General features: G+C 45.1%; 2 protein-coding genes across 6 annotated transcripts in view; one reads left to right on the top strand and one right to left on the bottom strand.

The window, feature by feature from the left end:
* The window catches only part of LOC106579655 (rho GTPase-activating protein 18), a 39,421-nt gene extending 13,431 nt beyond the window's left edge, over positions 1 to 25,990 (top strand). For 2 of the 3 annotated variants that reach the window (XM_014159779.3, XM_014159780.3), the window contains exons 2-15: positions 8,951 to 9,162; positions 9,380 to 9,600; positions 13,308 to 13,392; positions 13,656 to 13,855; positions 14,110 to 14,275; positions 14,459 to 14,550; positions 17,193 to 17,270; positions 18,730 to 18,889; positions 19,215 to 19,297; positions 21,305 to 21,502; positions 22,037 to 22,180; positions 22,392 to 22,519; positions 22,637 to 22,701; positions 22,792 to 25,990. In XM_014159779.3, the coding sequence (XP_014015254.1) occupies positions 8,951 to 9,162; positions 9,380 to 9,600; positions 13,308 to 13,392; positions 13,656 to 13,855; positions 14,110 to 14,275; positions 14,459 to 14,550; positions 17,193 to 17,270; positions 18,730 to 18,889; positions 19,215 to 19,297; positions 21,305 to 21,502; positions 22,037 to 22,180; positions 22,392 to 22,519; positions 22,637 to 22,701; positions 22,792 to 22,883 (1,924 nt within the window). In that variant the 3' untranslated portion in view covers positions 22,884 to 25,990. Of the gene's footprint in view, positions 1 to 3,252; positions 3,503 to 8,950; positions 9,163 to 9,379; positions 9,601 to 13,307; positions 13,393 to 13,655; positions 13,856 to 14,109; positions 14,276 to 14,458; positions 14,551 to 17,192; positions 17,271 to 18,729; positions 18,890 to 19,214; positions 19,298 to 21,304; positions 21,503 to 22,036; positions 22,181 to 22,391; positions 22,520 to 22,636; positions 22,702 to 22,791 lie in introns of those variants that run through there. The other variant, XM_014159781.3, reaches the window with a different exon arrangement.
* LOC106579654 (laminin subunit alpha-1) overlaps positions 25,940 to 26,340 on the bottom strand; it is an 85,144-nt gene continuing 84,743 nt past the window's right edge. For all 3 annotated transcript variants that reach the window (XM_014159776.3, XM_082965991.1, XM_082965992.1), the window contains exon 57: positions 25,940 to 26,297. In XM_014159776.3, the coding sequence (XP_014015251.2) occupies positions 26,137 to 26,297 (161 nt within the window). In that variant the 3' untranslated portion in view covers positions 25,940 to 26,136. The remainder of the gene's footprint in view (positions 26,298 to 26,340) is intronic.

Here is a 26,340-nt window from a genome sequence, read left to right as displayed (position 1 = left end):
TCGTTATGGGGTATTGTGTCTAGATTGAGGAAAATGTTGTATTTCATTAATTTTAGAGTAAGGCTGAAATGTAACAAAATCTGGAAAAGGGGGAAGGGGTTTGAATATTTTCAGAATGCACTGCACATGGTGGAAATGTTTTTTTTTTCTTCTAATGTTTACCTAAATCTATGGTTCATTTGGTTGTTTCTTATGTGATTATGGCAAGTTTCAACAACTTCCCTTTTTTTTATTTTTTTGTTTTGTCAGGAGTTTACAGTCCAATAGCATTCATATAATAGTACATCTCTAGTCTAGATAGATATGTTTTGTATGTCTAGTTGATCTTTGGCCATTTGGTAATGATGGCATACCAGGCTTCTGCTATCTTTTAAAAGGCCAAATAGGATCTAACTGCTGCTGCAGTCAAGAGTAGCCTGTTTCTCACAATGGACCTTAATTCCATGAACAATAACACACACAAAATGCACTGCTTTCCCTTCCAAATAACTGACATCAGCTTGTGATGTTACAGGCTGTTTTTAATGTAACTACCAGGTTTGAAAATACAGTTAAAGGTACTTTGTTGAAGGATGAGTGGCCATTTTACAGTATTATTGGTGGCCATTTTCAATTTCTACTGCAGATTTGACAGTGACGTAATGCTAGGCTAATCAACAAAAAAGGTGGGGAGGGTGGTACGTGACTTCATGCTACACTACATGAGCTATTTTGGCTGCGGGAGTCCAAAACACGAGTTCTGGACAAAGTGGAGACAACACAAGATGGTATTCCATTGAATTTCCATAGATGGACATTAGTCATGGGCAGCGATGTTAGTCAACATATGATGACACTTTATGTCATGACCAGCATGTGACCACTGACCAGGGCCTGAGTCTATCATCCATTCATCAAGGTACTGGACCAAAACATCCCCATACAACTCATGAATCATTACTGATGTGATGGGTCGTATCCCACTCTTCATACACCCCCCCCCCCCCCATCCACCCACTAACGCCACTCAAGCAACCTATTCATTCCCAATCAAGTGCATTAATCAGTGAGAGGCAGCCATTACACCCTTGTTTCTATTGATCTGTAGTTGGAGGATGTAGCCTGCTGTTAATGCCCCTGCTTTTAACCAGACCTTTACTAAAAAAGGGTGCTCTGTGCTCACACAAACCCCTCTTTTTAGTGTGTGTATGTATGTATGCGTGTGTATCTCTTTTCTTTCAGGCCATAATGACCTTAGTGACCCCAGGTAGATCTGAGGGTGTTGAGAGTCTGCAAACTAAATAGTGGCTCCTGACCTGCGGTGCTAGACCAGACTCTCTGTGTGACCGGTAGGAGGGAAATTGGCTCTTGCTCTTTGCTAACCAGTAGCAGGGGCCTCTTGTATGCATCTGCTGATGAGAGCTGGGGGGTGGGATTGCTCATGAGAGCAGGGGGGGGGGGGGGCTTGTTGATGAGGGTGGGGCGGTTCTGTTGAGGGCAGGTGGGGGGGCCTGGTGATGAGAGCGAGGGGGGGCTTGCTGATGGGGGGGGGGGGGTTCTGTTGAGGGCAGGTGGGGGGGCCTGGTGATGAGAGCGAGGGGGTGTTCTGATGATGGAAGGTGGAGGAACTGGCGATCAGTCTAGCCCCACTCAGATAATCAGATGTGTAGGAAGGGGAAAGTCCCATTTGTCTTTTAATGTCACTGAAGGGACTGTTCAAGAAAGAGACAGAGGTCAGGCCCATAGTATGACTGGTCAAGGAAATGATTGATAGCGGACTGACTTTGGATCAGTTGTTGTTGGTTGGCCTTAAGCTTTAGCCTACAAACCAGATTGAATGTAATGTTAGCTGTGACCAGGTTTGGACCATATGCACCAGACCCCCAAGTTTATTTTTGGAAAGCCAGATGTTCCAGCCCCTAGCCAGGGGCTTATTAAGGAAAATGAGTTTTAGTTTCGACCGCCACACTGATTTTAAGATCAACATGTGTTGTTATTTGCACAGTTTTAAAATTAGAAAGATAAAGAAAGTCTTTCGGTTTTAGACAAATGAGCTACGGTCAGCTATTTGGCACGCGCACGAGTTTGATTTCATCGCTTCTAAAAGTGTATGGCCAATTGATTCAGTAGGAGCTCTGGGAGAAGGTTTTAGCTGATTCACTTATGAAGGAAGGAGATGCCAAAGTGGCTTTGGCAGGTTTTGAAGGACGCGCTTCTAATACTTTCCTTTCAGCAGTGGGGCAAGGACACTGGGCTGCACAGCAGAGCGGTGTTGTTGGTAGGACATGTTTAAAGCTGCAGTGAGTGAGGCGAAACACGTGTAAATAGTTATGCTTTTTGGGGGTATTGTTGTTGGACTCTGGCCTTGGCTCTCAGGCCCTGGTGTTGACATTCTTGGAGGAATTAGGTCATGATTGGAGGGCTCTTGGTTTTCTACTCCGATTACACACCTCCGTACCCACTCTCAGCCCGCTCTCTGCTTTCTCTCCATCAAGCCTAGACCAGCTCCACATGTTTCCAGTTTCTCCATCACCATTGACCTACATATGATGTTTGGGGAGGGGGGGTAAGTTAAGGAAATCTTCATATTTTCTCTCTGATTTTGAGTTACTTTGGAGCTCCAGTAATGACCTGATGTAAAAAAAATATATATATTTAAATGAAATGATTGTTTTGAGCAGAGCTTTTTCTAAGTTATTTACTTATAGCAAGACAGCTGGGATGCACAGCAAGAGTTAATGTATTTGAAGTTGTTTGTATTCCGGGTTTTTCCCATTTTAAGAGGGATCTGTATTTGTACTATTCCTAATTAGACTCATTATGGGTTAGGTTTGCCCTTAATAGAGCCATTTCTTAAATGTACCGCAAGTTAACTGCCATGTTCTCTCTGTCTCTGTCTCTCTGTCTCTGTCTCTGTCTCTCTCTCTGTCTCTCTCTGTCTCTCGTCTCTCTCTGTCTCTCTCTCTCTGTCTCTCTGTCTCTCTCTTTCTGACTCTCTCTTTCTCTCTCTGACTCTTTCTCTTTCTCTCTCTTTCTGACTCTTTCTCAGAAAGAGAGGGAGAGTAAAAGAGGTGCAGAGATGTGGGCATGTAATGACCTTTAAAGAGGGAGTTGAGGCTTGGTGAAGATGAAAGAAGAGGAATGGTAAGCAGTAAATGTGTCGGGAGCAGAGTAGGGGAAAGGGAGAAGGGGAGGGGTGAAAGAGACTGGCAGAGAGAGGGCGTGAGGGAAGGAGGGGAGAAAGCTGCACACTGGAAACTTGTGTGCCTCCCCGCGGAGTGGGAATGGGATGGAGGGAGCGCGCAAGAGTGTTTGTGTGTGGGTGGGAGGAGAGATGAGTCTCTGTGGAACCCAAACTCTGTCTGTAGGAGGATATCCTGAGATAGTTGTCTCTCTCTCCCTCTCTCCCTGCCTGGCTTCAAACAGCTTTGTTTATATACTCTAGACAGGCACCTCTCTCTATTTTAGATCACTACAGTTCACTCGCTCCCCTCTTCTCTCGAGCTGGATGAGGAACTGAAAGGTAATCTGATTTTTCCTCCTGAAATGTTATCCTGTGTGTGTGTGTGTGTGTGTGTGTGTGTGTGTGTGTGTGTGTGTGTGTGTGTGTGTGTGTGTGTGTGTGTGTGTGTGTGTGTGTGTGTGTGTGTGTGTGTGTGTGTGTGTGTGTGTGGGGGCATGTATTGATTCTTGTGAAGTGGAACATTAACACATGGACTGTCTGTATTGATGGTGGTGTGAATGGATACGTATTGTATTTACTAAGATATATTTCCTTTGAGAACATTCAGTTCCTTTTAGCCAGTGGTCATGGATTATGAGTTCCAATTCCATTTAGTTATTTGTATGAATGTTTTGATTTTTGTGAGGGGCAAAGATATTTCAGAGCAATGTTTTATTTTGGATATCTTACCAAGAAGCACACCTGAAGACTTGGGGATTGTAGTACATTCATTTTATCTGAATTGACTGTAGTGGAACGGTACCCACATGATGGACGAGAAAGCTTTTTGAACGGAATGATGGTTCTGTACGTTTCCTAAGCTGGAGTATGGGTACTGTATGTATCCGCTGGAGTATGGGTACTGTATGTATCCGCTGGAGTATGGGTACTGTATGTATCCGCTGGAGTATGGGTACTGTATGTATCCGCTGGAGTATGGGTACTGTATGGATCCGCTGGAGTATGGGTACTGTATGGATCCGCTGGAGTATGGGTACTGTATGGATCCGCTGGAGTATGGGTACTGTATGTATCCGCTGGAGTATGGGTACTGTATGGATCCGCTGGAGTATGGGTACTGTATGGATCCGCTGGAGTATGGGTACTGTATGTATCCGCTGGAGTATGGGTACTGTATCCGTACTAGTGAATCACAGGAAGCCATAGTGACTGTAGTACAGCCTACCGTACATAATGTGTCACTGGAATGGTGTCACCCTGTCCCTAGACTACCAGCACCTGAGTTAGGAATCTCTCTATCTAAAACTCTTACTCTACAACTTGAATTTATTTGAATAAACCTCCTTAACATGACCTGAGGGGAAATGGCTGGGTCTGTGTCATACATACCTTAACTGTTCTGTATTTCACCTAATAAGGCTTCTTTCATTTTTAGTTTGAACCAGATGTTTCTTGATATTTTGGAGACTGGAGATTAGCCGCTCTGTGAATCAACTGAGGTGACTAAGTGTGTGTACTATTGACTCTGTTCTAGGAACAACCTGGGCCAGTATTCACAAGGTGTCTCAGAGTAGAAGTACTTATCTAGGATCAGTTTTGTCTTTTTTGTTTTTTAAGATCATAATATTTATGGACCGAGAGAGAAGACCTCATCCTAGATCAGCGCTCCTACTCTGAGATGTTTTGTGTATACTGGTCCTGACCTATGTCCCCTCAGTTGCCAGCATCATAGCAGGTGACGTCGCTGTTGTTCAGAGACTGTGAAGAGTTGTTTTCAAGTTGTATGGGAATGCATGGTATACATCTTCCAACAAAATTATTCTGTGCTGATAAGCTGTCACCCACACACACACATCCAAACCTGCTCTTCAACAAGCACAGCATATTTCTTTGTGTCAACAAACCAGCCTTACACCTGGAATTGTTTTATTCTGCACACATGGATTCCTAGAAAAAGGTTGTGTGTTCATTTGAATTGTCATGATATGTGCGTGAGGAGGCCTGCGTTTCTAAGCCTATATCAATAAGGATAATCATAGGCTCAAAGTGTTCTTAGCTTATTCTTTGCCTCTACCGCCCGTCATACTAGCTACTCTTCCTGTAATGAACGGCATACTATAGGCCTGTGTGTTATTCTGTGAAATCTCATGTGATAACATGAAGAGTGTGAGGGTAGAGGGGTACCCAGGGGAACAAAAACCCATTAAAACAAATTCCGCTCCATCCGCACGCCCAGCATGCGTCACTCTAATCAATAACATCCCCCTAAGTGTGGCCAGGGCCAGCTTCCTGGCATATACACACACACACTTATCAATATTTGAATACAAAACAAGCAGGCATAACTTTTCCCTGAATACTGATGTGCTTTTGGCCCCATGTGAGCTTGCAAACAAAATTGTGCCGCAAATTAACACATTTAATTTGAACAGAATTGAATGAAATTGGGATGGTTTCCATGCTGAATAGATAGTAGGAAATCCCTTAGAGGCCTAGGGAAGACCCCTTTAACCTTCCCCTCGACTCCTATTCATGTCCCTCCTCCAGCTGTAGAGGAGGTGATAAGGGTGTGTGTGACAATGCCCTCAGTACTCTGCCACGTTCCTTTCCCAACCTATCATTCTTTGGACCAGGAACCCCCTATCCCAGCATTGACCTGGCCTATCAGACTCCATCAGACTCCATCAAACATCGGACCGCACCAGACAGGGGCCCAGCCATACAGGTATATGGGGCCAACAAGCCACAACAAGGTGCTGCTCTCCTGACCACTCATAACTCTGCCTGTCTGAAATGAAAGGGCCTGTGATGTCACGGGGCCTCTCTGTAATTAGGAGTTGTAATGGGAACCCGGCTGTGACTGGAAGCAGGCAGACCTGTGGGAAGAGATGGCTTTAGGAGGGTGGATGGACTCTGAATGATGATGGACAGTACATTCTGAATGTATTCAGACCACATTTTCCACATTTTGTTACATTATAGCCTTATTCTAAAATGTATTAAATGTTTTTTTTTCTCATCAATGTACACACAATAGTCCATAATGACAAAGCAAAAACAGGTAGTAAGACATTTTTGTATAAAAAATAATAAAATGTGTTTTCACATTTACATAAGTATTCAGACCCTTTACTCAGTACTTTGTTGAAGCACCTTTGGCAATGATTACAGCCTTGAGCCTTCTTGGGTATGACGCTACACGCTTGGCACACCTGTGTTTGGGGAGTTTCTCCCATTCTTCTCTACAGATCCTTTCAGGCTGCATGGGGAGCATCCATGCACAGCTATTTTAGGTCTCTCCTGAGATGTTCGATTGGGTTCAAAGTCCAGGCTCTGCCTGGGCTACTCAAGGACATTCATAGACTTTTCCTAAAGGCACTCCTGAGTTGTCTTGGCTGTGCGGTTAGGGTCGTTGTCCTGTTGGAAGGTGAACCTTCACCCCAGTTTGATGTCCTGAGCGCTCTGGAGCAGGTTTTCATCAAGGATCTCTCTGTACTTTTCTCCGTTCATCTTTCCCTCAATCCTGACTAGTCTCCCAGTCCCTGCCGCTGAAAAACATCCTCGCAGCATGATGCTGCCACCACCATGCTTCACCGTAGGGATGGTGCCAGTTTTCCTCCAGACATGACTCCTGTCATTCAGGCCAAAGTTCAATCTTGGTTTCATCAGAACAGGGAATCTTGTTTCTCTTGGTCTGAGAGCCCTTTAGGTGCCTTTTGGCAAACTCCAAGCGGGCTGTCATGTGCCTTTTTTTTTTACTGAGGAGTGTCTTCCGTCTGGCCACTCTACCATAAAGGCCTGATTGGTGGAGTGCTGCAGAGATGGTTATCTTTCTGGAAAGTTCTCCCATCTCCACAGAGGAACTCTGGAGCTCTGTCTGAGTGACCATCGGGTTCTTGGTCACCTCCCTGACCAAGGCCCTTCTCCCCAGATTGCTCAGTTTGGCCGGGCGGCCAGCTCTAGCAAGAGTCATGGTGGTTCCAAACTTCTTCCATTTAAGAATGGAGGCCACTGTGTTCTTGGAGACCTTCAATGCTGCAGACATTTTTTGGTACCCTTCCCCAGGGTCGCAGTTTTCCCTCCTGTATCAGTCACTGATTGGTAAATTAGTCTAGCCAGCTATCTAAACTTGTTGTAATCATTGTCAAATTACCAATGGGGGGACCCCCATTGATTTTGTTAGTCACTCTCACTCAGATATCATATTAAAAACGGCAAATCATGATTAGAATTGCAGGAAATTTGCTGTTCAACTGCAAAATATTTTCTCTGCCCCATGGCAAAATATGTAGATTGCAAGAAATGTAAAAATATATATCTCCACTGCTGAGAGGGGGGCCTCTAAAATGTTTTACTCGCAAGTTGGGACCCCCGCAACAATTTTACTTAATGCCCTTAATAGGCTAGGGCCGGCACTGACTGCACGTGTGGGTATGGATGTGGGTACACAGACCCGCGAGCCACTGTGGTCCCTCATGAAGAATTCAGATTTTTATGTGCCCACCCCACTCTCATCAAGGTTGCCCATCCCTGGCCTAACATGCTCATACATGTGAAGTGGAGCACAGGCACCCTCATTCACAGTGGTGGTACAAGTACCCAACTGTCATACTTGTGTAAAAGTAAAGACACTGTACCTAAATACAGAATTACTCAAGTAAAAGTTACCCAGTAAAATACTACTTGAGTAAAAGTATCTGGTTTTAACATGTGCTTAGGAACAGTGGTTGAAAAAGTACTCTAGGTGTGTGTGTGAATTCGACCAGATTGCTGTCCTGCCTGAACATTCTAAATGGAACTTGTACTTTTTCATGTCATGAATTTAGTGAAAAGTTGTCAAAAATATAAATGGTAAAGTACAAGATAACCCAAAAAAGGACTTAAGTATTTTACCCCACTGCGCATTCGTGTACATATACAGCTTATAGCAGCTCCAGCCTCAACTCGCGTTTCTCCAAATGAATAGTTTCATGCTAGTCTTATTGTCTGTTTATTACCCTCCTGCAAGTTTGATGTATTTATCGTTGTTGTTTTCCAAAGTTCAGACGTTAATTACAGCCCAGCTTCATGCTACGTGGTTTCAGTTCCCTATTATTTACACTTTGTTTAGAAACATTTGCTTCTTTCGTTATTTCATGAAGCTAAAGAATCTGCTGTTTTGATTCTCTGAGTGGATGCAGTGTTTAGGAGGGAATAAGGGAGAACTCTCTCTCCAGAAAGATGTTTTTCACAGATATAAACTATGGTCGAGTGCCTAAAGTAGTTTTTTCTTTATTAGGAATGGTGATTCAGCCCCCCCCAAATTCATTTCTGCATGCGTAATGGTTTCTATGATTCAGTGTGACATGCTAGCCTAAGTGATATTGGGCTCATTTTGCAATGAAAGATAATCATTCTTAGACTACCCCCTAGCTCCTCTAGTGTCCTCAGTAGGGCCATGGTGAGTTATATTCCCCTCCTGTCAGTCCACCAGTCAACAGTTTGGACACACCTAATCATTCAAGGGAAAAAGCCGTGAATAACTGGTACTGTAGTTTCCAGTGTCTTAAGTCTTAACTAGGTGTATCAGGTGTGTGTATATGGTTTATAAAGTACAGGGGTTTTGAGAAGTGTGTCTGACGTAGCCTATTTTTTTGCTCAATGTGTGAATCTGGTATTTTGAAATCTAAATGTTTTTCAGGTAAACCAATTCTGGTATTACAAAAACTGTCTACAATCGCCTCCCCACATCCCAATACCAACCTATTGACCTACTGACCTCCCCCCTCCTCTCCCTCCCTACCCCAGGAAGGTGCAGTACCAGGGGATAGGCCTACTAGGCAGGATGAGTTCCACGGGGACCAGGCCCTCTTCCCCCCCCAGCCCACCGGAGCGGCCGGCGTCGCGGGACTCTCAGGACTCCCAGGACTCCATGGAGGACTACTGGAGCGAAGTGAAGAACATCGAGGAAGATGGCCAGCGGGGCCATGAGGACTTGCTGGAGAGGGGCAGTATGGACGGTAGGCTACATACTTACCAGGAAATGGTGCTTTTAGCCATTTATAGTTCTAGTTGGGCTCAATTCCAGGTCAATTCCATTAAACTCAGGAAATATGGAATGGACCCTAACTCTTGATGTGCTCTTTTGAAGTCCTTCCCATAGAGATGGATACACATTTAGATTCTGATAAATGCTATGGATACTGATTTATCTCTGACTCTTCTTCTGCATTCCAGAGGCGGAGCTTGAGGAGGCGTGGCTGCAGGATGCGGGTCTGTCCACGCTGGTGTCGGGGGCGTTGGGGGAGGGGCCTGCGGAGGCGCTGCTCTCCACGCTGACGCGCTCGCAGGCAGCCATGGTGAAGAAGCGTGTGGATAATTACACCCTCACCGTGAGGAAGAGGAGCAAGCAGCCGACCAGACACGTCCGAGACGTCTTCTCCACGCCAGACACATCGGTGAGACAGATGGCGTTAAAGAGTTAAAGGGAACACTTTTTGTTGTTTATGATCCATTTGTATAAATATACGTCGACGGCAAGGGTGCTATGGGTTAAGCATTCAGCAATTGTGTTTATGGAGTTGGAGTCGGTATATTTCCCATTGAAATCCTAAAATGAAACGAGTTGACGTGAAATCTGTCTCATGTCTGGCCCTTTGTAGGCTGTAACTGGTGCCTCTGACCCTCAGTGCCCCTATGACCTCAGTTCATCTGGATATAACCGTCTCATCTGGCATACTGATCCTCTGTAATCTCAGTACGTATCCTAATCCTGTGTGTCAGAGATGGACTAGAGTAAGGAGAGGAGTCCAGTAGACATGCTTCAGATACTCAGGATGCCCCCCCCCCCCCCCACCTCACATTGGTATGGGCCAGAACCATTATAGGCATAATACATGGCTTTGGCACGGGCCATTGTTAGAGGAGCGGGGTTGGATGGTGGAAACACGATGAGCTCTTGCTTAGCCCTATAACGCAGCTCTCAGCTGGTGTGGGCAGCTGTCCCCTCTTTCTCCAGAAATAGAATTGCCCTACTGACTGACTGGTAGCTGGAATGTGAAGAAAGTTTTACATGAGAAGGGCAACAGGGAAGTCCCATACTGTTTTCAGATGGCGATGTAATCCACGCACTGCTGAGATCAAATGGCATCATATAGCATAGCAGCATTGTAATTTTGTAGAAGGGTTGGTCGTGTATCAGGTAGCAAGCCCACAGATTGTGTTCGGCCTAGTGATTTCTTTGCAGTTGTCCATCAAGGGAAGTTGAGGCAAGTATGCAGACTGCACCTCAGTATCTAGCTAGCTGATATGACTAAGGCTAGCCCTCCCAAGGCTATTGTGTGGCTATGAAGTGTTGAAAGAGATTGAGATATTTACAGCATGAATGAATGGGGAGGGGTGATAGGACTAATAACACCCCCCAACAAAGAGTGCCACGAGTGCCCCTGTCAGCACTGCTGTGTGGTGGTGGCAGGAGCCTCTAGGGTGAGTCACAGATCTGGCAGGGGGCACAGGATTATGAGTCACGCCATTCAGTCCCAGCTGGGATGACAGATGAGTCCGGGACACAGAGAAAGCCTTCACCCTACTCCAGCTAAAGTACTGTCTTACGGCAGACTACTGGCAGGTTACTGGCAGACTACCGGCAGGCCCCATCATTTACTGGCAGGCCCCACAGACTACTGGCAGGTTACTGGCAAGCCCCATCATTTACTGGCAGGCCCCACAGACTACTGGCAGGTTACTGGCAAGCCCCATCATTTACTGGCAGGCCCCACAGACTACTGGCAGGTTACTGGCAAGCCCCATCATTTACTGGCAAGCCCCACAGACTACTGGCAGGTTACTGGCAGGCCCCATCATTTACTGGCAGGCCCCACAGACTAGTGGCGGGCTACCGGCAGGCCCCGCAGGTTACTGGCAGGCCCCATTGTTTACTGGCAGGCCCCACAGTCTACTGGCAGGTTACTGGCAAGCCCCATCATTTACTGGCAGGCCCCACAGACTACTGGCAGGTTACTTGCAGGCCCCACAGACTACTGTCAGGTTACTGGCAAGCCCCATCATTTACTGGCAGGCCCCACAGACTAGTGGCAGGTTACTGGCAGGCCCCACAGACTACTGTCAGGTTACTGGCAAGCCCCATCATTTACTGTCAAGCCCCATCATTTACTGGCAGGCCCCACAGACTACTGGCAGGTTACTGGCAAGCCCCATCATTTACTGGCAGGCCCCACAGACAACTGGCAGGTTACTGGCAGGCCCCATCATTTACTGGCAGGCCCCACAGACTAGTGGCGGGCTACCGGCAGGCCCCGCAGGTTTCTGGCAGGCCCCACAGTCTACTGGCAGGTTACTGGCAGGCCCCATCATTTACTGTCAAGCCCCACAGACTACTGGCAGGTTACTGGCAAGCCCCATCATTTACTGGCAGGCCCCACAGACTACTGGCAGGTTACTGGCAGGCCCCACAGACTACTGTCAGGTTACTGGCAGGCCCCACAGACTACTGTCAGGTTACTGGCAGGCCCCACAGACTACTGTCAGGTTACTGGCAAGCCCCATCATTTACTGGCAGGCCCCACAGACTAGTGGCAGGTTACTGGCAGGCCCCACAGACTACTGTCAGGTTACTGGCAAGCCCCATCATTTACTGGCAGGCCCCACAGACTAGTGGCGGGCTACTGGCAGGCCCCACAGACTAGTGGCGGGCTACTGGCAGGCCCCACAGACTAGTGGCGGGCTACTGGCAGGCCCCACAGACTAGTGGCGGGCTACTGGCAGGCCCCACAGACTAGTGGCGGGCTACTGGCAGGCCCCACAGACTAGTGGCGGGCTACTGGCAGGCCCCACAGACTAGTGGCGGGCTACTGGCAGGCCCCACAGACTAGTGGCAGGCCCCAAAGACTACTGGCAGGCCGATCAGACTACTGGCAGGCCCCCCAGCCTACTGGCAGGCCCCATAGCCTACTGGCAGGCCCCACAGACTACTGGCAGCCTACTGGCAGGCCCCCCAGCCTACTGGCAGGCCCCACATGCCACTGGTAGACTACTGGCAGGCCCCACAGACTACTGGCAGGCCAAACAGACTACTGGCAGGCTACTGGCAGGCCCCCCCAGGCTACTGGCAGGCCCCCCCGACTACTGGCAGGCCCCACCTACTACTGGCAGGCTCCACAGACTATTGGCAGGCCCCACGTGCCACTGGTAGATTACTGGCAGGCCCCACAGACAACTGTTTGTGTTTTTAGTAGGATTAGGGAAATGGATTAAGGTGTCCAGGGCATTGAGTCTGGGCCGTAAACCAATCTAGACGCATAAAAATGGCCATTTAGTCTGGACGAGGAAAGATTAGACCATAGACCTTTTGTCATCTAATAGTGAAAGATGGTGGTAACTCCTTTTTGTCTTTGGTTGGTGATTGTAAAAGGACATCGTTGAAAAGAAAAAGCATGTCGTTATTTTTAATTGCTTAACATGACATGAAATTGTGTTTGTCACGTACACAGTTTACAGCTGGCATAAAAGGTGCAGAGAAATGCTTGTGTGCTAGTTCCCTCAACATTGCAGTACAAGTATACCATCACACACATACTATTGTGTATTTAGGCATACCGTAAGTATTTACATGGATATATTATGGACTCGCGCTCTCTCTGTCTGTGAAAGGGATCTTTAGGTACATGTAACCTACAGTATCTAGGCTGTATTTCTCTATTGTGGTGCTGCTGACCATGTGGTTTGGCTCCAGTCAATTCTGGCAGCGTTGTCTGTAACCGTTGACCATGCTCTTTTCACTGACTAGTATGTATACAACAGAACAGCTGGCTCCTGTTGAACGCTCCTTTGTTCCGTTGATATCCACTTTGCTCTCTCCCCGTGTCAGCAAATGTACTGCGCAGCCGTAATATGGAAGTCAATGCATAGGAATCAAACTAGCATATCCCTCATCGCTGTTCTGACATCTGGTACTGTGTCTGATAATGCTGGTGTTCATTCAGTTCATAGAAATGACTCCTAAATCCTTTCACCATAGTTGAATGCTGAAGGACCATCCATCTTTTCCATGTCCCTCTTCAAAAAGCTTATGTTTACCTGTTGATCTTGTTTTGGGACACAAACTTCACACACGTTGAATGAGAATAAATGTCTCCTCTCCTTTTAGCCAGTTGATCCCATACCCCCTGTCCCCCCCAAGTCACCCAATGGAGACGTGCCTTCCAGATGCGTCCACCGGACATCTTCTAGAGGTGAGTCTATGGTCTCTCAATATGCTACCAGCGTTTGTTTTGATGTGGTTGGTTGTGGTTACCCACTGTGAAGGAACCACTCCAATGGGTTGAATGATTGTTGTTTCCATGGTATTTCAGCCTAATTCTGTAACTGTGATTCAATCAAAGTGGGAAACACATTGGACTTGGATCATTCCCATCTGGTTGGTTGGACTGATGTCTGTGCATAGGGGAATATACCGGTGATGTATCCATCATTGAGACTGGTGTGTTTTTTCCAGTGCGGCCTGCGTGTCCCAGCTTCTCCCAGAGCACAGAGAGACGGGTTTCAGAGTGCCCACCCTGCCCACCACCTCAGGACACCTCTGACTCCCTGTCTTTCGAGGTGCCCTACTCCGAGGGCATCACTGCCCACCGCAGGGGCCGCCAGGGGGACTGCAAGGACTGCCAACGCATCCGCAGAGATGACCATGACCTGCCAGTGAGTCTCACCTCTGACCTTTTTGTTTAAAGGGAAATGGAACTAAAAACAACAGTTATTTAGACAGTAGGAAATGAGGGAGAGACAGATTGAAGGGGAAGGGGATGTACAGAACAGAAAGTGGCAGAGTGGAGATTTGAACTCCTGTCGTTGGGGGCTTTTTGTGGTCTGGAGGCAGCTGTGTTAACCACGAGCCCGCCCTCCAGGAACCTGTTTGAATATGTCAAATGTGTGTCGTCTTCGGTCTTGTACAGATGTTTCAGCTGCCCAGGCCTAAACTGGGCCTCACCCGCATCCAGGACCTGTCTTGTGAGGACATGAAGAAGATCGGCTACATCTCTTTGATTGAACTGACCACCTTCTACGACGGCCTGGGCATCGAGCTCAAACGCAACCGAGCGGCACGTAGCAAGGCCAGAGGTGGGTGACTGGTTGTCTGGGTCGTGTTCAATAGGCACCAAACAGCAGAAAACATACGTAAACATGGCGGGACTAGGCATTCTATGACGTTTTCAGATGCTTGCCATAATGAACACAACTCTGGTGTTGCACATCCCATTTTTACATGAACAGTCACTCTGGTTTGAACGTTTCCCTCCACAGAAAGTGGTATATTTGGAGTTCCCCTGACCACTCTACTTGAGAATGACCAGAAGAAGTTCCCTGGGTCCAAGGTTCCTCTTGTGTTCAGAAAGGTACTGTCCCTGTTTTTAGTTCTATTCATTTTCTTCAGCTGTCCTTTACTTTGGGGTTATTCTGCATTGCCATTTATGGGGGCCTCCTACTCAGCACTTCTATGGCTCAGTTAAACAATCTCTCTTCCTCATTTCCTTACTCTCTCTTGATCTTACTCTCTCTCGTTCTCTCCTTCCCTCAGCTCTTCTCCCACCCTCTGATAACCCATAGTACACTGACCCTCATCACTTCCATCATGATATTCCTACTGAATGAACCCTTTCCCAGAACCATTGACTACAACACACTACCCATCTTCTCCTCCGTGTCTGTGTGTGTGTGTTGAGAGTTTGTGTTAATCCTAATGTGTGTCAGCACAAGCCAACTCACTGCCTGCGCTCTCCAAGGGCCTATTTTCCCTCCTGTTTCTCTCTATCAGTACTTGTCAGCCTGGTTAAGCGTTGCTTTCTCACGTGTTATCACAAAGACATTCTGGAGAGACTAAATGTCAGAAATGTACCATATGTTAAACTTACCGATCGGGGGAGGAGTGTCAATTGATTAATCATAAGCTGAATTATATATTCATTTGTGTTGTCAAATCAGCTAGAGATGTATGTTAGTTATTGTCAATTTCTTTTTTAATATACACTACCGTTCTAAAGTTTGGGGTCACTTAGAAATGTCCTTGTTTTTGAAAGAAAAGCACTTTTTTTTGCCAATTTTAAAATGGCATCAAATTGATCAGAAATAAAGTGTAGACATTGTTAATGTTGTAACTGACTATTGTAGCTGGAAACGGCTGATAGTTTGAGAAACAGACGCCTCACAGCTTCATTAAATAGTACCCGCAAAACACCAGTCTCAACGTAAACAGTGAAGAGGCGACTCCGGAATGCTGGCCTTCTAGTCAGAGTTGCAAAGAAAAGGCCATATCTCAGACTGGCCAATAAAAAGAAAAGATTAAGATGGGCAAAAGAACACAGACACTAGACAGAGGAATTCTCACTAGAAGGCCAGCATCCCGGAGTCGCCTCTTCACTGTTGACGTTGAGACTGGTGTTTTGCGGGTACTATTTAACCTTTTAGGGACAGACGTTCAGCTAGCGGAACAAATGCAGATGCTCCAGATACTCAACTAGTCTAAAGAAGGCCAGTTTAATTGCTTCTTTAATCAGGACAACAGTTTTCAGCTGTGCTAACATAATTGCAAAAGGGTTTTCTAATGCTCAGTTAGCCTTTTTTTAAATGATCAACTTGGATTAGCTAACACAACATGCCATTGGAACACAGGAGTGATGGTTGCTGATAATGGGCCTCTGTACGCCTATGTAGATATTCCATAAAAAATCAGCCGTTTCCAGCTACGATAATCATTTACAACATTAACAATGTCTACACTGTATTTCTGATCAATTTGATGTTATTTTAAATGCACAGAAAAATGTGCTTTTCTTTCAAAAACGAGACTTCTAAGTAACCCCAATCTTTTGAATGGTAGTGTATGTGGGACAGTAAATAAGGAGCTGTGCTGAAGAAAAGAATGTCTTACTGTTTTAGAGTCTTAGCAGCTGCCAGTCAGTCAGCCAGTTAGGGGGATGACCCTAACCTTGGCATTACCAGGATGCCATATGGTATAGCTGGGAGTTAAGGAGCCCTGTTCGCAGCAGCCATTCCTGTCCAACCAGAATTAGCCATAAATACTCTGGTCACATTGACTGTCTAGACTCACAGGGTGTGTATAGGACTAGTGTGGGGTATCGAGGTGGTGTTTAAAAGATTTGGTGGGTAACAGCAGCTTCCGAAAGGGAATTATAGGACTTTTTTCTTTTGAAGCATTGGTTATTTCACTGCTATGTCAGTGTTGCTATATATTTTGCTGACCTGGAAAGGGGGTTTTGCTGGAGGACTTGATGAAGGAGGTTACTTCAGGATTATGATCTCGTTTGATCTAGTAAACAGGTGGTTAGTTAGCCTTTGGTGTCCAAAGCTTGTCGTAGAATACAATCAATGAGTTGCCTGTGGTCTTCATCAGGGATCTTGCAAAGATCCCTCAGCCCCCCCTAAACATAAATGATAGTGTTATTACCACACCGTTTACTTGTGTGGTAGTAGTTACGGAGTGCACCTTTAAGGGAAATATTGTATCTCTTCAGTCCCAGTAAGAGGCAGGAAACAGGAGGGTTGTCTCTTTGTTTTGGAGTGTACCACTTGTGTGAGAGACGGAGGGTTCTGATAGCGTTATCTCAGGGCGCTGACTTAGGCACATCTTTCCACTCCTGGAATGTAGAGACAAGACGACTGAAGTCGCCAACCCAGACCTGAGTCTTGTTCAGTAGGGTAATGGAAAACAAACACATCAAGGGCCAGAGACTTAATCTGTGGGCGCTTTTATCGCTAGTTGTCAATATGAATTGAATGCTCTTTTTTTTTTTTTGTGGTTTGAAAACTTCCCTGTCACAAAACTTCCCATTAGGGTCTGACGGCTCTAAGTTCTTCTGTATGTTAACAACAATGCTTTGGCTGTGAAAACCGGAAGATGAAACGAATGCAGTCACGTTAGGTTGGTTTTGTTTCCAGATGAGTCAGGTTCACATAGGAATGTCCCTCTTGGCTTGTTAAATTTCTGGTTAATAAAACATGTATGCTTGTGTGTTTGCAGCTCTTGTCCAAGCTGGAGCAGACAGGACTACAGACTGAGGGGATTCTCAGAGTACCAGGGTCTGCCTCCAGAGTAAAGGTAAGACACCCTAGATACACACACACACACACACACACACACACACACACACACACACACTGGAGTTTGTCACACTATAGCTGTCATCCACCAATCATAGCTCTATCTTAAAAGTGACCTTGTAAAGTCTGTGTGACATTGTAGAAACATTTCACAGAAGGGAAAGACTTACATTTTTTTTTGATTTGTTGCTGTAATTGACCCTATCTTGTATGAGCCCAGTGTAGAGGTTTTCGGTATCCACATTAACGTTGTAAAGGACAGATGTGTTTTCAATGGCCTAGAAGAATTGTTGTTTTGGCAGGAAATGACATCATGCTCATAAACCATGTTAATGACCAACCTATTTCTGCTATCTAAAACACAAGGCAGTGGCCCTCCTCTCTACACTGATCTCTCCCCTTATCATTCCCACATTCCTTCTCTCTCATGCAGTCATTCTGTGTTGGGGAGATTGGTGTGTGTGTGTGTGTGTGTGTGTGTGTGTGTGTGTGTGTGTACACAGTGGTGGAAAAAGTACCCAATTGTCATACTTGAGTAAAAGTAAATATACCTTTTTAATAGAAAATGACTCAAGTAAAAGTGAAAGTCACCTAGTAAAATAAAGTCTAAAAGTATTTGGTTTTAAATATACTTAAGTATCAAAAGTAAAAGTATAAATAATTTCAACTTCCTTATTTTAAGCAAACCAGACCACACAATGTTTTATTTATATTGACGGATAGCCAGGGGCACACCCCAACACTCAGACATCATTTACAAACAAAGCATTTGTGTTTAGAGTTCTCCAGATCAGAGGCAGGGGATGACCAGGGATGTTCTCTTGATAAGTCTTTGAATTGGACCATTTTCCTGTCAAAATGTAACAACTACTTTTGACTGTCAGGGAAAATGTATGGAGTAAAAACTACATTATTTTCTTTAGGAATGTAGTGAAGTACAAGTTGTCAAAAATATAATTAGTAAACTACAGATACACAAAACTACTTACACAACTGTGTGTACATGCGTGGTGTGTGTGTACATGTGCTTACGTGTGTGTGTAGCATGTCTGTGTGTGAAAGGGTGCACGTGTGAGTGTGCATGTGCTTTGCACTCCTCAACCAAAACAAATGTTTTACTAGTAGATCCGTACTGAGTCGAGAGGCCCCTGCGGTTAACATGATACACAGCCAGCCCAGGGGCCCACAGATGAAACCTGTCCAGACAGAGTGAGCCTTCACTGGGGTAGACTCTCTGATTGTCATCTCCACTCCTCCAGCATCACTCCCAGGCTGCGGGAGATCACCCTCTCCACCTTGCCCTACCGTCTGGTCTGAATATCCTCCTTCCATTATTAGGCCAACCCCACCCCCCTCCATTTTCATTTGTTAGGTGCCATGGCAGGTCAACCCAGGTGACTATAGAGTTGAGGTTTACCAGAGGAGGAGCCATTTTGATTTGTTGTTGGTTATTGCAGCATCTGCGCCAGGAGCTGGAGCAGAAGCTCTATGAGGATCGGTTTGACTGGGAGCAGGTGAGGCACAATGACGCAGCGGGCCTCCTGAAGATGTTCATCAGAGAGCTGCCTTATCCTTTGCTCACGCTCCAGCACGCTCCTGCCTTCGCCGCCGCACAGAGTGAGTACACACACGCACACGCAGGCCTACCTACCCTCTTACGATGAAGTGGACACCCTCAACTGGTCAGCCCCTCCAGCCCCTTATACGCCCAGCGAAGGTTCATTAGCTGCCCAGTAAGCAGAGACTCTGTCCAATTCTACAGTCCTTCATACAATATATCACCATGGTTAACATGAATTACAGTACATGTAACATTAATATGTATGATTCATTTACGTTTTCTCTAAAGTATACTCTTAACACTTACCCTCTCATTGACTGATAAGAAAGGTTATGTGTGTGTGAGAGATTTCAGTGTGTTTTCCGCTCTGTATCTTCTCAGATATCTCCTCTCCCAGACAGCAGATCCAGGCCCTGCACCTCCTCATCATGCTGCTCCCTGAGCCCAACAGAGACACACTCAAGGTGAGCATGACCTATGACCCTAAAGGTCAAGTCACCGTTTTATTCACCTTTGGTCTCTGCGCAGGGTTCGTCGCCTTTGTGGCTTTTCTAGGACTCATGACCATGGACAGAGAGACTACTCTTTGAACTATGACCTCACAACCCAAAACACACACTGTCCTACCCAACCCTAAAATACCTGAGTTTTGTTTTTAATTGGGCAACTGTGTCCAACTATGCATTTCCGATGCATTCCTATGACTCATTAGCCAATCGTCACAACCACGAATGACTGACATTCCATTCTAAGGCGCGTTTCCTAACATGTAAACAGACATCAAGTGTTGCTGAACCCTTGAGTCTCAGTCAAGGCAAAATATGATGAGTCATCTTGGCGCACGTGAGTCATCTTGGCGCACGTGAAGTGAACTGGAAGAGCAACAGTCATGTTTAAGTGTAGAACAAATCAAATGTATTTATAAAGCCCTTCTTACATCAGCTGATATCTCAAAGTGCTGTACAGAAACCCAGCCTAGAACACCAAACAGCAAGCAATGCAGGTGTAGAAGGAAAAACGGTGGCTAGGAAAAACTCCCTAGAAAGGCCAGAACCTAGGAAGAAACCTAGAGAGGAAGCAGGGGTTGGCCAGTCCTCTAGTTCCATGAAGGGGTTATTGTCTGAAGTTTAGATGAGGTTTCTACTCTTAGTCAGGTGGGTGTTTTAGTTTAGTTTATTAGGCTCCCCATTTAGATACTGTACATGCAGCAGCTACTCTTCCTGGGGTCCATTATATACTGTACATTCAGCAGCAGCAGCTACTCTTCCTGGGGTCCATTTAGATACTGTACATTCAGCAGCAGCTACTCTTCCTGGGGTCCATTATATACTGTACATTCAGCAGCAGCAGCTACTCTTCCTGGGGTCCATTAGATACTGTACATGCAGCAGCTACTCTTCCTGGTGTCCATTATATACTGTACATTCAGCAGCAGCAGCTACTCTTCCTGGGGTCCATTAGATACTGTACATTCAGCAGCAGCAGCTACTCTTCCTGGGGTCCATTAGATCCTGTACATTCAGCAGCAGCAGCTACTCTTCCTGGGGTCCATTAGATACTGTACATTCAGCAGCAGCAGCTACTCTTCCTGGGGTCCATTAGATACTGTACATTCAGCAGCAGCAGCTACTCTTCCTGGGGTCCATTAGATACTGTACATTCAGCAGCAGCAGCTACTCTTCCTGGGGTCCATTAGATACTGTACATTCAGCAGCAGCAGCTACTCTTCCTGGGGTCCATTAGATACTGTACATTCAGCAGCAGCAGCTACTCTTCCTGGGGTCCATTAGATACTGTACATTCAGCAGCAGCAGCTACTCTTCCTGGGGTCCATTAGATACTGTACATTCAGCAGCAGCAGCTACTCTTCCTGGGGTCCATTAGATACTGTACATTCAGCAGCAGCTACTCTTCCTGGGGTCCACATAAAATGAACAAATACATGACAAAGTACAGAACAGTAATAGACCAGAACAAAATAAGAGTTGTATTTTTATATATAAGAAAGACACCAAGAGATGACAAAGATTACACACTATTCAAATCTACATATTCATATTGTTATATACAGTAGAGTTAAAATATATATTTAGAAAGAGAAGATGTGTTGTGATACAAGATGTTTTAAAAAACTATTTTTTTCTGCCTGAGCTGGGTGTTTTGAAGGTGTGGAGTGAACCGGTTTGAGTGTACATAGACAGGATGATGTGAGTTGTATAAGGTGTCAGTGTGTTTTTAGTTTGCCGTCACATTTTGAATCAGCAGGCCAGATATACCCAGTGATGTGCCTGTGCAAAGGCTGAACGCACACAAACGCACACAAACGCACACACCCGCACACAAACACATACAAGCACACCCGCGCGCACACCCGTGCACACACCCGCGCACAAACGCGCACACATCCACACACCCCTCCACACACATGCGCACACATCCACACAGACACACTCTTTCCCCTCTCTCTACAGGCCCTGCTGGAGTTCCTGAGGAAGGTGGTTGCCTATGAGGAGAAGAACAGGATGGGTCTGTGGAACGTGTCCATGATCGTGGCTCCCAACCTCTTCACCTACCGGGGCAAGAACGCCAAACAGGAGGAGATGCAGGGCGCAGCAGGGGCAGCCCACCTCGTACGGCTACTCATCACACACCAGGATCTGCTCTGGACCGTGAGTTGGCTACTACATACACACACGTGTACAGACACTCCCCCTACATAGCTCGTCAAAGTATAGGGCGTTAATCTACTGAGACTGTACATTTTGAAACGACTGGTTAATAAATGACATCTAAACTTCCCGAACTGTTCCAGTTTTACCACGTCCAGTACAACATTCCAGTAATTCAATGTTTTTATTTGTTTTATATTTTATATCTCCTAGTAGCCTGGTTAAATCAGAAGGAATACTGCGCTCCTCGTTGTTTTACTGGGTTGTGTTAATCAGTTGTTATGCCAGGCTAGTAGACACAGGTTCATTTAGCCTGTCTCAAAACCTCTCAAGGAAAGTGATCCAGGCACTTTGTATGAAACGCAAAGAGCAGCTTGACCCAAATCTGGTGACTGGTGACTGGTGCCTGGCTTATTAGAAAGCATATAGCCTGTATAGCCCCAACCCTTAAGCCTCTGGGCAGGGAGGGATAGAGAGAGAGAGAAGAGGGAGGAAGAGAGGGAGAGATTAATAGGTCTATTGTTCTCTCCTCAGGTGCCCTGCTTTCTCATCTCCCACGTGAGGAAGTTAAACGAGGCTGGTGCCAGCAAGAAGCCGCCCAGCTCAGAGAAGACCAAGAGGAAGCTGCTGCTGATGAGGAGGAAGACCACTGAACGAGAGAAGACTGAGAGAAGCGAGGTAATGATTACTGACTGTAAAGTACTTTTACCCAAAAACAATTAAGATGTATTCTCAATGTTAGTTTGACTAGACAACCATGTCATAGGTTATTGGGTGTATGTTTGCTCCTGACAGAACTTAATTGGATGAAGTCGCTAGTACCTTTCAGAATGAGATTCAGTCACGTAATGGGACACGAGTTGAAGTTGGGTCTTATCTTGGTCCACAGCTCACTGACCTCCGACAAGGGGTCATCAGGGTTCACGCCCCACAACACGCCAAGATCTCCATGGCGATCCAGCTTGACAACGAGACCAAGGCCAAAGACGTTATGGCGCGCTTCGACTACGAGAACGGGTCAGTGGGGGAGGAGGATGATGACTGTTTTCTGTCCCAGACAGTGCCTCTGAGTTTTGCTAATGCATACTATAGAGATGTCTGGGTTATTTCAAATCATTCTCTTTTCTCTCTTAGTCGTGGCACCAGAAGCACTAGCCGGAGGCCACGTCAGTATTTGTTTGAGGTCGGAGGAAACATAGGCACGTACCATTAAATCACTGACTCTTTCAAACACAGATTCTGATTTATCTGTCTTTTATCAAACTAAACAAGGCTTCTCTCTCCTCTAGGTGAACGCAGCTTGGACCCTGAGACTCACCTTCTAGACGTGTACCACGTGAATCCCCACTGCGAATGGGTCTTAAAACCCACAACCACATGAGAACTGTGGAATCACTCACTCAACACAGAGCACAAGCAGACTGAACCACTGCTCTCTTGAGGTCGTCCTGGTGAACTGACCATGCATGGAGGCCTGGTTGAATTGAGGTTTCATCCCCAACTACAGACCACTAAAAAGAGAGACAGCACTTAAAAGGAATTATGGAGAGGTGCATTCTCCTGCTGAAGGAAAGAAGTTCCTGTTTTGTGGGATTAAACCTTTTTAACAAATGACTAAAAAAAGGACGGAACCACTGTACTCTGAAAATCTGGGTTCTGTATGGAAGTATTTGGAGGAGGGACAGCTTTGTGAACACGTGCCACACACGTGACCAACAACATACCATTTCTGGATATTAAAATTGTTTGATGCCAAATATGTGCGCAGCATGGTTCACCCACTACAGAGGCCATGGACACAGTAACAGACAAGGATGGGTCCGATAATCAAATAATGTTTACCACTTCATGCAAGACCCAGTTAACATATATATTTGCTATATTTATACCACTAATTGATCCTGCTTTTAGTATTGTCACACATACTACATGTAACTTTTGTGTCATTTGTAATTGCAGCATGTTGATTGCAAAACCATTGGGAGTGAGGAGATTCAGAACGAGTGCATGATGGGAAGGAACAAGCGGAGATGGGATGATCTGATACTGAATACAGACATTGTTTCCATCTCCAACGTTGAAACAACTTCCTTTTCATGGTCTCCTGTCCTCTGCTGACCAGTGATCTGGTGTAGTACTGATCTGATCAGGACTAGGCAGGTAATAACAATTTAGTGAAAGCCTATCCAGTCCCTTCACCTGTCAGTGGTCATGAAGGAAAGGTGATGAGGAGAGGAAGCTGTGTCAGAGTATTGAAACACAGCCCCACATCAGAAACTTTGAACAAGGATTCCAACCATTGTCAAACCCTCCTTCTCTGCTTTTTGGGTTTGCATGTTGAACACTTAAACCTCTCCCTCCTAATACATCTCCTCACCCCAAGGGACTGTAAATGTGAAAACCATGTACACACTACAGTATGACTTAACACTCTCAACCAACCCTGTGTGTCTAGTCTACATAAGGGACTTGCATTACTAATGACCTGAACTGCATGCCTGGAGAGTGTTTACAATACATCCTCTAATGAAGAAGAGGAGAAAAGGACATTAAAGAAGGAGCTTCATAGCAGTTTGCCTGACATGCTTCCAAACTGATTTTACTACGTTTCACTTCAAGCCACAGTGTTCAGTCTGTTTTAACCAGGCTAGTGTTAGCCTGCTTACAGTGTTTGAACTTGTGAATGATGTTTACTTTCAGGGCATGTATGTACAGTATGTATGTATTAGCCCAACCAACCTCTCCACTTTGTTCTGGGTCGTTCCACCAACTTTGTGCCTTTTGAGAAGTGTAACTTAGTCAAAAATATTGATTTCACCTCATTTTAACATTGTCATAAAGAGCACATGTTAAACTTTATAAAAAAACTGTTTTCCCATCAAGGTAAAATTACAAATAAATAAATATGTTCCTATTAAGTGCCAAATAAAGTAACATGGCTGACTGTAACAGGGTTGATGATTTAATCTTAAAACAGCCATAAATCCCCTTGTGACTGGGGGAATAGAAGTGTGTTTGTGAGAAATTTGAAAGTAAGCTTCAAAGTGTTTTTTAATTGTTAAAACAATTACGTTATGTTCGACCCCCACTCACTTTTCCACCACAAAACACCAGAACATAGTCAAATAAGAGTAGAACCAGCTCACCTGCTTTTACACTATGGGTTTGACTAGTAAATGTTCAATGTTTATTTTGAAAAACACATTTAAAAAGGAATAGTTTGGCCACGTTAAACGAGTTCAGTTCACGTAACAAGGTTAAATCAATCACTCATCACATTAAATACATCTTCAGAAATGACTTTGTCAGAGAAATAAAATAACTAGGGCTTTACAATGATGGTGAAAACTTGGGAGACATTTTGCGATTTTAAGGGGTTTATAGTCTTTCTAGAGGTCTGAGTGCACAGAGGGACAAGTCAAAATGCAGAATTCTGACACTATTCAAATATTTATTGGATTCTCCATGTGGTCTATATTAAAGGGCACTTAATTTAATATAAGAGGCTTTTAAAGTGCCTTATTGGTGCACGAGTTCTACTTCGCATATTAAAGACACTCTTGGTGGAACGACCAGCGGTGTTAGCCTAGCCTGGCTTCCAAACTAGTTTCACTTCAAACCATAGTAAGTTCAGTGTTCAGTCTTGTCTAACCAGGCTAATCTTAGCCTGCTTGCAGCATTTGAACTTGTGAATAATGTTTACTTGCAGGTCATGTACTGTATGTATTAGTCTAACCAACCTCTCTACTTCTACTATGCTGGGGTGTTACTGTAGTTCAGTGTTTGCCTGTGCCATGATTGTCAGCCTTTTGTTGTTGCGTAAGTATTCTGTTGTCCCAAATGAACCTGTAGAAAATGCATGGAAAAGATCGTAATGTTCAACATGACTTTGCTCAGGATTATTTAATTTATCCTTCCAACGCCATTGTGTAAAAAATTATTCTGTGAAAGATTAATTTGTACCATAGACTTACTACAATATGTGTGTATTGTCTGTATATAGAATACTGAATTTTGCACGTTTTTATTTTATTTGCGTTCTTTTATTATTTGACCACTGCTGACAGTTTTGGCCAAGTGGCACAATGTATCACTGACACAGTAACAATTGAATAGAACGTAAAGTAAAACATGTCCTTCTCACCTCAGAATCATATGTTGCCTGAGCTGTGCTGTTCACAATTGTTTTTCAGTTCAGTTTCTCCTCAGAAATAGCATTCAAACTATATTCAAACATTCTTCTGATAGTCTGCATATTTTCCCAGGAGTACTGACAGTCGTGGCATAAAACGGATCATATGAAAAGGATGAAGGCTTTGGAAGCAGCTTTGATAGATGTGTTATGCACTGCTTTAATACGTAGGTATGTGAGCAGCTCTATACTGGAGCCAACAGATCAGGTATGTCTAGACTTAAAACTACTGCACTGACAGACAATGCAGATGGCTTACTTATTTTATTAACAAATATACATTTTCTAGAACATCAGACATTCTACTGTCCAATTCATTTGGGGGAGTCAAAACTCACAAGTACACACACTTTCCGGGAATCTTGTAAAAAAAAAAAAAAAAAGTCATTTCATTGGTCACATTGTTTTGAGGGTCATAACATTAGATATTGTGGTGGTAAGGTTATGTGGCAGAGCCGGGGCAGGAGTGTGGTAACACTCCCTGGAGGGTGAATGCGGTACTGAAGTCCAGAAAGTTGATCACGTGGCCCTTGATCAGGCGGACGTTACGCATACAACCACGGAACGGCGATGTGGAAGTCAGGCAGTTCTGTTTCACTCCGACTGTAAAAGAGAGAAAGATGGAGGTCAATATATTCATTTACTT

This window comes from Salmo salar, chromosome 19 (genome assembly GCF_965601325.2).
Source record: "Salmo salar chromosome 19, fSalSal1, whole genome shotgun sequence".
In the NCBI taxonomy this organism is placed as follows: domain Eukaryota; kingdom Metazoa; phylum Chordata; class Actinopteri; order Salmoniformes; family Salmonidae; genus Salmo; species Salmo salar.
This window is presented reverse-complemented; position numbering and strand designations above follow the sequence as displayed.